The following is a 12,500-nucleotide window of genomic DNA, read 5'->3' as shown; positions in this document are numbered from 1 at the left end:
TCATTGTCTCGCACACACACACACACACACACACACACACCTACGAAGGTCACGTGACAAAACTGGTTTGAGTAAACGAAAGTGAAGCTGAGTCAACAACACATGTACACACACACATGTAAACCACACACACACACACACACAAATACAAGCGCAAGTGAACAAGGACGAAGTAAAATCACAACACGGAACTCCGGCAACAACAACAGCAACAACAACAGCAACAACAACTGTCACCACGACAAAAGACAGCCTAAAAGGAGGTTGGGGTGGGGCACAGCGCACACACGAACGCGGTGCACTGATGATGCGACAAAACCAAGCGCAGGTGGGAGGGGGCGGTACAGGTGAACAAACACATGTGTTGCATCCCACAAGGACCTGGGAGGGACGGCTTCATGCACACGCGCACTCACGCGCACACATGAATGAAAGAATGGATGAAAGAATGGATGCATGTGCCGTCTACTTGGGGTTGAAGTTCTCGTGCACGCGGGCCTCAACCTTGCACACGGCATCCAGCAGCATCTCAATCACCTGTCGCAAGGAAAAAAAAAACCACAATGGTTGTGCGAGTGCCGTGGTGAGGAGAAGCAAGGGGAAGGTGTGTGTGTGTGTGGGGGGGGGGGAGGAAAGGGGATTGAGGCACGCAAGCAGACCAAAGGCGTGTGTGCGCGTTTGTGTGTGTGTGTGTGTGTGTGTGTGAAGGGGGTCTTGTTGAGCACACGAGCAATGGGATTCCTGGTGGTTAGGGAAGGAGAAAACCCTTCAAGGTTGAACTCACTCACACAAACAGACAGACAGACGGACACTGCAACAACAACAACAACAACAACGACGACGACGACGACGACGACCATGGACTTACGTCGCCTCTGTTCTGCTCGACGTTGGACTTGAGGGTTGCCAGCTTTTCTTCCGTGTTCTTGTTGATGGAGGCTGTGTCCACGTTGCCGCTGCCTTCCCGTGCATGCACCTTCTCTTGATATGCCTTCTCCTGTTCACTGCGAATGACCTCAATGCGCTTCTGTGCCTCTGTCCTTGCTTGCTTCATCATCTGTGCCTTCTCTGCAAGGAACAAAAGGTCAACCGCGAAGCGGTGGGGGAAGACAATCAAGAGGAGAATGCCACGTCATGTTAGCGAACGATACAACGGCAGTGTTCTCCGTCTCTCTCACCTCACAAACCAAATGCAAACCAGTCCACAAAGAACAACGCAACCGTAACAGGACAGCCCACAAAGGAAAGAAAAGCAACACGCACACGATCAAAACGCAACCCATCACTACAGCAGTCACACGCGAACAAGAAACAACCACAAGCACAGTCAAGACAGCAACAAGTGACCACGACGCAGCCACAAAGGACAACCATCAACCACACCACACAGCACCACACAGCACGCCAAGAAGAACAACAGGCGTGGATGGCGTGTCTACCGTACCGTTCCTGGCCTGCTTGATCTTGGATGCGGCCGCCTTCTCCGCCTCCACAAGCCTCTGAACGCCGGCAGACTGAACTCCAGACATGGTTGCTGTGGTTCTCTGTGTTGATGGATGGATGGATGGATGGAGGTGCGTGTGGGTGGTCTGTATCTGCTGCTGCTGTTTGTCTGCTCGCTCCAGAAGAAGGGGGTGAATGAGCGGCTTCTTATCGTGTTGGAGGCGGCAGCTCTTTTTCATCCCTGAAACTAGGAAGTTAGCTTGAGAAGCAAAAGGAGTCATATCTTCAATGAATATTCCTCAACCTCATTTTATGCTGCCGAAATTGACCTGCCAAGATGGAGGTGGGTTGTGTGTGTGTGTGTTGTTTTTGTGTGTGTTGTTTTTGTGTGTGTGTGTGTGTGTGTGTGTGTGTGTGTGTGTGTGTGTGTGTGTGTCTGTGTGTGTGTGTGTGTGTGTGTGTGTGTGTGTGTGTGTGTGTGTGTGTGTGTGTGTGTTGTGTGTTGTGTGTTGTGTGTTGTGTGTGTGTGTGTGTGTTGTGTGTGTTGTGTGTTGTGTGTGTTGTGTGTGTGTGTTGTGTGTGTGTGTTGATGCTCGTCTCTCTCCGCCTCTCTCTCGCTCTCTGTCTCTCTTTCTTTCTTTGTCTTTCTGTGTTTGTCTGGATGCTCGCCCGTCTCGTCACCTAGCTTCGAAGCCGTTGTGTGCTTGCACGCGATCGCATGCACGCTGATCCAACAACTAACATGGTGCGCTCTGCGAATTGTCTGCACAGAAATACGCGCTGTACTCAAAGCCCAAGGATGAGACGGACCTGGATGGTATGTATGGCTGCGTTTGTGCTTGCGTTTGTCGTGGCGGTTGCCACGCTTCGGTCGTTTGTGCTTGCGTTAGTCGTCGCGGTTGCCACGCTTGGGTGCGTGACAATGTAAACGCTTTCCCTGGGTTGCCACCCTCACACCTGGTGTGCACGGTCAACCATCATTCGTTTCTTTTTGCATCGCAGACACATTGAAACAATGGCATGGTGAAGTGCGGGAGACCATCCCGTTGCCACGACCAAAAGCCGGATCTGGTTTCTGGGCCGCTCTCAAATCCGCCATCGGCAAGGTGTGTGTGTATGTGTACGTGTGCATGTATGTTTTGTGTGTGCATGTGTGTATGCATGTGTGTATTTTGCGTGTGTGTATTGTGTGTGTGTATTTTGCGTGTGTGTATGTTTTATGTGTAAGTGTGTATGTTGTGTGTGTGTGTGTGTGTGTGTCATGCGAATGTGGACTTGTATTTTGTAACTCGTTACTCATCGACTGTTTTCCTGTGTGGTATGTGGATCACTGCAAGGACATCACGCACGTGTCCATGCCGGTGCACTTCAACGAGCCAATCAGCTTCCTTCAAAGATTGACAGAGGATCTGGCCAGCTCAGACGTGCTCGACAACGCCGCAAGTCAGTAACGGGCCCTGCTCTCTCATCATCACCACAGCACAACGCAACTCACGAAACCACATGCGTATGCAAACCCACACAAGACGACACACACACACACACACACACAACCCTTGCTCACAACCAAGAACAATACTGATCTGTGCCGCCACGATGATGATGCAGAGCAAACAGACAGCCTGAAGCGCCTGGCGTATGTGGCCGCGTTTTCCTGCTCCATGTATGCCTCGTCTGGCACGGGGTTCAGGTGCGCGCATGAATGCCGTGAACATGGAGTCAGCGTGTGTGTGTGTATGTGTATGTGTGAGTGTATGTGTATGTGTATGTGTGAGTGTATGTGTATGTGTATGTGTGAGTGTATGTGTATGTGTATGTGTATGTGCATGTGTAAGTGTATGTGTCTGTGTGTGTAAGTGTAAGTGTATGTGTATGTGCATGTGTAAGTGTATGTGCATGTGTGTGCCATCAGCCGCAAACGACTTTCAAGGCTCAAGTCTGCTTGAAATGCACGCGTTCATGTGCTATTGTTGTCGTTGCTGTTGCTCGTGAACTAGGAATTACAAGCCCTTCAACCCGCTGCTTGGCGAAACGTACGAGTGCGTGCGGCCTGATCTCGGGTTTCGCTGCATATGCGAGCAGGTGAGCTGCCACTTCCTTGCTTCCTTGCGCGCGTGCATGCATGCGTGCGTGCGTGTGTGTGTATGTGTGTATGTTTGCGTGTACGTCTCGGTGAGTGCATTCGGCTGACACTTTGTTCAGCTTTTGTTCCAGTGCATGTCGCTGGGTGTATCTCCTATTCGAGAGTGTACCCCGTGCAACACTTGCTCACCACCGCCACTGCTGCTGTGTTGCGTGCAGGTGAGCCACCACCCGCCCATCTCTGCGATGCACGCGGAGTCTGCGAGCGGGTGGGTGGTCAAGCAGGAGTACCAGGGCGTCGTCAAGTTCCGCAACGTCATGCGGGTGAGCACTCGCTGCACATGTACACATGTCGATACAGAGATGCACCTATCCAATCCCTCTTTTTCCTGTAGTCACGCATCACACACACACACACACACACACACACACACACACACACACACGCACACATATATCAACCTTCACGTGCATGGTTGCGATTGCGGGTGTGGGCAGCATGAGGAGTCTGGGGAGAGCATGCTTGAGGGCGCACTTGGGCTGATGAAGGAGGGGCCGGAGCTTGGGGTGAGCAGATACTGCTGCTGCTGCTGACGATGATGACGACGACGACGACGATGATGATGATGAAGATGATGATGATGGGATGGTACGGGTGTGTTGTTGGGAGGGCAATAGAGGGGACGCGCAGCCACACTCAGTAACAGCACCAGCAAACACTTGCACACATACACGTACACACATACACACATATACACACACACATGTACACACCAATTTCCACACACGCAAAAGCACGCACGTACGCACGCACACGCATGCACACATTCACACATCCTCTGTTGTTCTTCAGGTGATCCCGCACGGTATTGCGAGCGTAGAGTTCCCGGAAGACAATGAACGGTACACGTTTACAAAGCAGACGCTTGTGGTGCACAACATCATGTTTGGGCGTATGTGGGTTGACCACGAGGGGACAGTGACCATCACCAACCACCGTACGGGTGAGACGTGTGATATGGTGTGGTCGCCCTACTCCTCCGTCGGCAAGCGCTACTTCAACCTCCACGGTACGCACACGCATGCTCGCCACTCTTTGTTTGCTCGTGTGTGTGTGTGTGTGTGTGTGTGTGTGTGTGTGTGTGTGTGTGTGTGTTGGTTGCAATGCAAGACAGAGCTCACCAATGTCACTCCACATTCACCACTGTCATCATGTGCCACCACCGCCCGCTACCTGCCACGGGTGATCAGGGTATGTGAAGGATGCGGAGGGGCGGGTGCAGTACACGATCAACGGGCGGTGGGACGAGGGCCTTGTTCTCATCCCGGGCGAGGTGCAGTGGGCACACCTCAGAGACTCAACCCAGCTCAAGGTGAAAAGGGTGTAAAAATGTGTGTGTGTATGTGTGTGTGTATGTGTGTGTGTATGTGTGTGTGTTGGAGGGAGGCAAGTGTCGACTGATGCGCATGTTGACTCACAGTGGGTTCATCTGCTGTTGTCTGTGTGTATTGTGTGTGTCTCATCCCACTTTTTGTCTGTGTCCGCAACTGACTTGTGTGTGTGTGTATGTGTGTATGTGCGTGTAGGATGACAGCTTTGAGCGGTTGTGGACGGCGCCCCCAATTCCGCCAGACTGCAAGGAGAAATACGGCATGACCACGTTCTCCATGTCACTCAACAACAAGGAGGTGCGTGCGTGTGCGTGCGTGTGTGTGCGTGTGTGTGCGTGTGTGTGCGTGTGTGTGCGTGTGTACGGACGCGCACTCCCTCTTCCATTGCGTGTACCCAGCCCACTGCAAACAAACGATCAGTTTGCTTCTCCTCCCTTCTCGCACCCCCCCCTTTTTCTCTCCGTTTGCAGGATAACGTGTGTCCGACGGACAGCCGCCTGCGCCCGGACCAGCGCTTACTTGAAGACGGCGACATGCAGACCGCATCAGATACAAAACGCGCTCTCGAGGTACCACTGCACTGCAACTGCTGCTGCCGTTGTTGCTGCTGGAGGTGGTGGTGGTGGTGGTGGTGGTGGTGGTGGTGGTGGTGGTGGTGGTGGTGGTGGTGGTGGTGCAGTGCCTTGACCGTTGCCTTCTTCATCCTGTTGACATCCTCCACTCCTCTCATCTTCACCCGTTTGAAAATCACACGACACCACCTCACGCGACATCGCATTGCCACCCCGCTCACGGCTGCCAGGAGAAGCAGCGTGCTGCGCGAAAGGCACGAGAAGCCGAGAAAGAGCAGCACACGCCACGCTGGTTTCAGCTGGTGGAGGACCCAGAGACAGACAGGACGTGGTTCACGTACAAGGGCAGCTACTGGGACGATAAGGCCCAGGGCAAGTTTGCAAACAAGGCGGATTACCCAGACATTTACGTTTAGCCGTTCCTCCCAACACAGCTGCTCCGCTAGCTCCTGCACAATGACAACACACACACACACACACACACACACACACACACACACACACACACACACACACACACACGACCACGTTCACATAGATGCACAAACAAGACACGACCGCACGCTCTCTCTCTCACTCACCATTCATTGGACTAGCTTGCTCGCTTGTCGTCCCGCGTCTTCGTGTTGTTTGTCGATTTGTTGTTTCGGACCCTTGTTACGTGTTTTAGCTGGCGTGCTTGTTGCCTCGCTGTCATGTATTTTTCTGTTTCTCTTCTGCACGCCCTTTGCGCTTCGCTCGTTCTTTCTTCTTTTTACAACATGTCGAAGTGATCTGCCAGGCACCAGCTTTCAATACGAACGAATGCAACGCGTGGAGCGGCACACCGAAGTACACACACGCACACACACACACACACACATAATCGTCTTGCTCGCTAACTTGTCTGCTTCAGCACATGAAAGATGTCATCATTTACTTGCAAAACGAATCAAAGAAACAGGAATCAAGATGCCCGTGGCAAGCTGGTGCAAGTAAGAGGCGAACCATGCACATGCATACGAACTACGTGAAGCGCAAACGAACGGCACAGCACGCCCGCAAACAGAGAAAGACATTCAAACAGGCACAGACAGATTCGCAATGCACGCACGCAAAGCATATGCTCCCACGCGCCTGCGCACACACCCGCGTCGTGTCGAGGGATGCCAAAGACAACAAGAAAGCAGCCCGTCAACACAGACACCGACGCGCGCGCTGTGCAGTTGCGGCAGAGGACAAGTGTAGGGTTGACTTAAATATGTCAATGTCAAGGTCTCCCCGCACATACACACAAATAGATGAAGGCACACACAAAGGGGGAAAAAAATAACAGACAGCGAAAGGGTGAAAATGTCAGCCCCAACTTACACGCACACACAAGTTCTCTCTGTCACTCACTCACTCACTCACTCACTGTCTGCACCCACCCACAACACCCACCCACAACAATGGAGACAAGCTAGCGCAACATGAACAAAACGAAATGAGGCGTTCTCGCAACCTTTCGAGTCCTCACGGACATCCGATCGCACAGACGTGTAACGAGGTGTCTGTGCGCCGGTCACTCACTCACAAAACCACAAACATCATCGAAGTCACCATCACCACATCGACCACATCGACACCATCGTCAAGCCGTGGAGTCCTCGGGGTGGTAGTTCAGTCGCTGCGCACGCACACGTTCCAGTGCGCGCTGGCGCTCACGGGCGACACGAATGCTGTCACGAAGACGCGGCGCACCCTCAGACCGAAACACTGACGACGACGACGACGACGACTGCCGTTGTTGCTGTTGTTGAGGCTGCGTGGAAGGTGGCGTCATTGTCGCTACACCTGGTGGTGTTGTGGCCACTTGACCAGGAACGCCCACCATCGGCTGCTGCTGCTGCTGCTGCTGCATTGGCGACGCCACCTGGCTCCACTGGCTGCTCACAAAGTTGCACTGGCGGTCATCGCCCTCAATGTTCTGCGTCACACCAACACGGCCCTGCGCGTCCATCACCACCATTGGGTGCGAGCGCGCAACGCAGCCCGGGAACACCTCGCTCGGGCGGCGGCCAAAGGTCGCGGACCCGCCGCTGCTGTTGAGTGCAGCGTTGTTGTTGTTGGAGCGGTCCAGGAACGACCCGTTGCGCGACCACGCCCCCGGTGTCAGCGGCAAGCGGCCAAGCGGCGGAGTGGTGATGGTCGAGTTGGCAGAGGGCACAGAGGTGTCAGACTGGATGCGACGTCGGGGACCAACGTTCTCGCGTCGCAGCATCGGGTGGCGCGCACTCCGCGACAGCGGCGGCACCGTGTCATCGCCTTCGTCATCGTCGTCGCCAACCACAACGCCATCCTCGCGAGTTGGAAGGTGATCGCGCGTGAGATCGGCGCCGGTTGGACGAAGCGCGTGGCGCTGCGCAAACACAGACGGGTCGGGGTGCGGCTCAATCGACAAGTAGCTGTCATACACAGACGTGCGTGGCGTGGTGAGGCCCCGGTCGTAAAACGCGGCGCGCAGCTGCTGGTGGTGCTGTTGCTGTGCATCCGTCGCAGGCTCACTGGCCCTGCGCTGCGCTGCGGGCCTCAGTTCGCTGCGTGCCCGCTGTAGCTGCTGCTCGGGTGACGCCTGCTCGGCCTCGCCTTCCACCGTGCTCGCTGCTGTCCACGCCTGCACAGAGGGGCGGTCACGCTGCTGCTGTTGCTGCTGCTGCTGCTCGTCATTGTCGGTGTCCGCAGGAACATCGGCGCCGCCCTCCAGTGTGAGCGTTGCAGAGTACACGACACCATCCGTTGGTGGGCCACGCGGCTGCATAGCGCTGCTGGCTGCCGCTGCATACACAGAGGGGCCCTCCATCGCAGCGCGGGACTCAGCACGCGACGATGGCGCGGGGGACGACACCTGTTCCGCTTCTCCAACAACTACCATCGCCTTGCCACGCGGTGTGCTTGGCTGCTGATGTTGTTGCTGCTGATCGCGTGCAGTGGAGGGTGTCCATGCGAGCGTGCTCTCACGGCGGGGCACATTGCCACCAGCCTGGTGCTGCGGCGTGCTTGTTGCTGCAGCGGGTTCCTCGGGCTCCTCCGAGATGGACGGCCCGACGACGTTGCGTCGCGTGAGCCGAGGCGAGAAGCGAATGCCATTGCCACTGCTGCGACGACGGCCACCAGCAGACTGCTGCTGCTGCTGCTGCTGCTGTGGTGTGGCGGCACCAAACACATCGGCGCCATCATCCTGGTCCAGGCCCGAGGGCATGACGAGTGTTTCCGAGTCCACACGCACGCGCTGCGGCGTGACCGGGGTTGGTTCGGGCGCCTCCCGCGAGAGCGAAAACGCCGTTGGCCGCACATCAAACCCGCGGTGAAGTTCGGGCTCGCTGCTGGAGAAGCGTGATGGCGAGTCAACGGCAACGTGCGTAGGCTGGCTTGCACGACGTGCATGGCGGTGGCCACGGTTGTCTGCCCACGCGCGCGGCGTGCCGGGGCTGCTTCCTGCGGAGGAGAGCTCTGTATCTGGGGTGCCGTCTGAGAGGCCCTGTGGCGTGTAGAGGCCAGGGGCAAAGCCGTACTGGTGCTGCGCGTCAAGCTCGTCAAGGTCGACCACGGAGGTGCGGCCCCAGTCGTACGAGGGGGCGTTGACGGCATACACGCCGCGCACGGCAGGGTGCGAAAACACCTGCGGATGGTGCACCGCAAGGTACTCGTCGTAGTCGTAGTCGTTGTCCTGCTCGTTGTACATGGGCACATGGCTGGTGTCTGCATCCCCCACTGTCGACTGAATGTAGCCTGCACCCGGCCCCAGCAGGTCGTCTGGCTTGGAAAACTGCCGCTGCAGCTTGTGCTGGCGAAAGTGCTCCTTCTTTGCGTTCTTGCGCTGCCGCGAGTTGTGCAGGACATTAATGGCCGCTGCTGCCAAAGCAACGCACACAAGCACGCCGATGGTCACGCCTGCGATGAGGCCGCGCTGGGCGCCGGAACTGCTGCTGCTGGACCGCGGCACGAGCAGCAGCTCGCCGCCAACAGCGTTGGTGGAGGTGCCCGCACTCACGGTCGCAAGCACCGCCGATACGTCCTCTGGAGGCACCGGCGCACCATCACGCCGCGTAATGGCCATGCACTCCACACCGCCAAAGTTGTGCTCTGTCGTGGACAGCACCGTCGTCTTGTACGGCGACGCTGCTGCTGCTGCTGCGTCGCCACCAGCGCTCGCTTGGAGGAGGGACCGACGGCGGCGGTTGTTCACAAGCGGCGACTGCGTTGATGTGGTGACGGCAGTACTGTTGCCCAGAGCAGCGTCAATCAAGGCAGCAAGGTCGGTCTCAAAGGCCGCAATGTCCGCAATAGACGAATATGGCACGTCCACAAACACGCTGTACACAAAGGCAGCATCTGCAGAGCTGCTTGTGGTCGACGTGGTCGTTGACGTGGTGGTGGTCGTGGTGGTAGTGGTGGTGGTAGTAGTAGTAGTTGTGGTGGTGGTAGTTGTGGTTGTGGTTGTACTTGTGGTAGTGGTGGTAGTTGTGGTGGTGGTAGTTGTGGTTGTGGTTGTACTTGTGGTAGTGGTGGTAGTTGTTGTTGTGGTTGTACTTGTGGTAGTGGTGGTAGTTGTTGTGGTGGTGGTAGTTGTTGTTGTTGTGGTAGTAGTTGTGGTAGTAGTTGTGGTAGTGGTAGTGATAGTGGTAGTAGAAGTTGTTGTCGTTGAAGTTGTTGTAGTTGGCGATGTCGATGTCGACGTGGACAAGCGTGTCGTTGATTCAAATCCAGAGAATGAAGATGTTGTGGTTGTAGTGGTGGTGGTGGTGGTGGTGGTGGTGGTGGTTGCAGTTGTTGTGGTTGTGCGCGTGGTGGACTCAAAGCCAGAGAATGAAGACGTAGATGACGACGTCGAAGTCGATGTCGACGTGGACGAGCGTGTCGTTGATTCAAATCCAGAGAATGAAGATGTTGTGGTTGTAGTGGTGGTGGTGGTTGTGGTTGTAGTGGTGGTGGTGGTTGTGGTTGCAGTTGTTGTGGTTGTGCGCGTGGTGGACTCAAAGCCAGAGAACGAAGACGAGGTGGTTGTGGTCGTGGTTGTAGTTGCGGTTGTTGTTGATGTGCGCGTCGTCGACTCAAAGCCGGAACCAGTCGAGGTACTGGTGGTGGTGGTGGCGGTTGTGGTTGTGGTTGTGGTTGTCGTGGTCGTGGTCATGGTCGTTGACTCAAAGCCAGAGAATGAAGATGTAGTTGTGGAAGTGGAGGTGCGAGTGGTGGACTCAAATCCAGACCCGCTGCTTGTGCTGGTTGTAGTTGTAGTTGTAGTTGTAGTCGTCGTTGTTGGGGTGGGGTGGTCGTGGTCGTGGTTGTTGTTGTCGTCGTTGTCGTCGTCGTGGTTGTCGTGGATCGCGTGGTCGACTCGAGGCCAGAGCCTGCCGAAGTGCTTGTCGTGGTAGTTGTTGTGGTAGTTGTGGTCGTCGTGCGCGTTGTAGACTCAAAGCCAGACCCCGAGCTTGTTGGGGTTGTTGAAGTTGTGGTCGTCGTCATTGTCACTGTCGTCGTGGACGTCGTGGTAGTGGTGCGTGTCGTGGACTCCACGCCAGAGAACGACGACGACGTTGACGTTGTGGAGCTTGAGGTTGACGTTGGCGTCAGAGTTGAGGTGGTGGATCGTGTCGTGCTCTCAAAGCCGGATCCAGTTGAAAACGTTGATGTTGTGGACGTTGACGGGCGCGTTGTTGATTCAAACCCTGAGGAGGATGACGACGTAGAAGTCGTCGTGGTGTTGACGCCGGAACCAGCAGTGGTTGTGGTTGTTGTTGTGGTTGTGGTTGTGGTTGTTGTTGTGGTTGTGGTTGTGGTTGTGGTTGTGGTTGTGGTTGTGGTTGTGGTTGTGGTCGTCGTCGTCGTCGTCGTCGTCGTTGTTGTTGTTGTTGTTGTTGTGCGAGTGGTTGACTCAAACCCGGAGCCAGTCGTCGTGCTAGTTGTTGTGGTGGTACGTGTTGTTGACTCAGAGCCAGAGAAGGACGACGACGTCGTGGAGGTTGTGGTGGTCACTGTTGTCAGTGGCGTTGTCGTGGTTGTGGTGGTACGGGTGGTCGACTCAACGCCAGACCCCGTCGAGGTGGCTGTGGTTGTGGATGGTCGAGTGGTTGAGTCAAAGCCAGAGAACGACGATGACGAGGATGACGTGGATGTGGTAGTCGTTGTGGTCGTAGTCGTAGTCGTTGTGGTTGCAGACGTAGTTGTGGTGGTGGTGGTGGTGGTGGTGGCGGTCGTCGTCGTCGTAGTTGTCATCGTCGTGGTCACAGGGCGAGTCGTCGTATCAAAGCCAGAGCCAGAGCCAGTGGTACTGGTCGTTAGGCGCGTTGTTGACTCGAGGCCGGAAAAGGACGATGTTGTGGACGTGGTGGTTGTGGTGGTTGTGGTGGTGGCTGGCCTCGTTGTTGACTCAAACCCAGAGCCTGTCGTTGTCGAAGTCGTTGTGGTTGTGGTTGCCGACGTTGTTGTTGTGGTTGTTGTGGTTGTTGTGGTTGTTGTTGTTGTTGTCGTCGTCGAGGTTGTTGTGCGCGTTGTCGACTCAAAGCCAGAGAACGAAGTCGTTGCGCTTGTGGTTGTCGACGTTGTGGTTGTGATTGTTGTTGTCGAGGTTGTGCGCGTTGTCGACTCAAAGCCAGAGAATGAAGATGTCGTGGTCGTGGTGGTCGTGGTTGTGGTCGTGATTGTGGAAGTGGTTGTGGTTGTGCTTGTAGTTGTGGTTGTTGTTGTCGAGGTTGTCGTGCGCGTTGTCGACTCAAAGCCAGAGAACGAGGACGTTGTGGAAGTGGTTGTGGTCGTGGTTGTCGACGCTGTGGTTGTGGTTGTTGTTGTCGAGGTGGTCATGCGCGTTGTCGACGCAAAGCCAGAGAATGAGGACGTTGTGGAAGTGGTTGTGGTCGTGGTTGTCGACGCTGTGGTTGTGGTTGTTGTTGTCGAGGTGGTCATGCGCGTTGTCGACGCAAAGCCAGAGAATGAAGATGTCGTGGTTGTGGTTGTGGCCGTGGTTGTGGTTGTGGAAGTCGTTGTTGATGTGCG

At 55.5% G+C, this 12,500-nt stretch overlaps 3 protein-coding genes across 3 annotated transcripts in view; 1 reads left to right on the top strand and 2 right to left on the bottom strand.

The window, feature by feature from the left end:
- The window catches only part of PTSG_09884 (uncharacterized protein), a 1,710-nt gene extending 78 nt beyond the window's left edge, over window positions 1-1,632 (bottom strand). Inside the window, exons 1-3 of the mRNA XM_004989181.1 lie at window positions 1,445-1,632; window positions 869-1,068; window positions 1-537 (exon numbers count right to left, since the gene is read on the bottom strand). The exon at window positions 1-537 is cut by the window's left edge and continues 78 nt beyond it. Of these exons, the coding sequence (XP_004989238.1) occupies window positions 466-537; window positions 869-1,068; window positions 1,445-1,529 (357 nt within the window). The 5' untranslated portion in view covers window positions 1,530-1,632 and the 3' untranslated portion in view covers window positions 1-465. The remainder of the gene's footprint in view (window positions 538-868; window positions 1,069-1,444) is intronic.
- A 129-nt stretch (window positions 1,633-1,761) lies between these two features.
- PTSG_09883 (uncharacterized protein) lies at window positions 1,762-6,440 on the top strand. Its single transcript, XM_004989180.1, has 12 exons — window positions 1,762-1,786; window positions 2,215-2,260; window positions 2,446-2,549; window positions 2,781-2,886; window positions 3,052-3,133; window positions 3,441-3,525; window positions 3,745-3,849; window positions 4,379-4,595; window positions 4,777-4,898; window positions 5,113-5,214; window positions 5,388-5,486; window positions 5,720-6,440. The coding sequence occupies exons 1-12, from the start codon at window positions 1,781-1,783 to the stop codon at window positions 5,903-5,905; spliced, it is 1,260 nt and encodes a 419-aa protein (XP_004989237.1). The 5' UTR covers window positions 1,762-1,780; the 3' UTR covers window positions 5,906-6,440.
- Window positions 6,441-7,101: 661 nt separating this feature from the next.
- On the bottom strand, window positions 7,102-10,641 carry PTSG_09882 (uncharacterized protein; the record flags this gene model as incomplete). Its single annotated transcript, XM_004989179.1, has 2 exons — window positions 7,102-9,850; window positions 10,562-10,641. 2 exons carry the CDS (start codon window positions 10,639-10,641, stop codon window positions 7,102-7,104), a joined length of 2,829 nt encoding a protein of 942 aa, XP_004989236.1.
- Between the last annotated feature and the right edge of the window lie 1,859 nt (window positions 10,642-12,500).

This window comes from Salpingoeca rosetta (assembly GCF_000188695.1).
Source record: "Salpingoeca rosetta unplaced genomic scaffold supercont1.30, whole genome shotgun sequence".
Taxonomy (NCBI): Eukaryota; class Choanoflagellata; order Craspedida; family Salpingoecidae; genus Salpingoeca; species Salpingoeca rosetta.
This window is presented reverse-complemented; position numbering and strand designations above follow the sequence as displayed.

Coding starts and splice junctions, on each gene's coding strand:
- PTSG_09883 (XM_004989180.1), top strand. Junction 4,596..4,776: donor GCGCTACTTCAACCTCCACG/GTACGCACACGC, acceptor ACGGGTGATCAG/GGTATGTGAAGGATGCGGAG. Junction 5,215..5,387: donor TGTCACTCAACAACAAGGAG/GTGCGTGCGTGT, acceptor CTCCGTTTGCAG/GATAACGTGTGTCCGACGGA.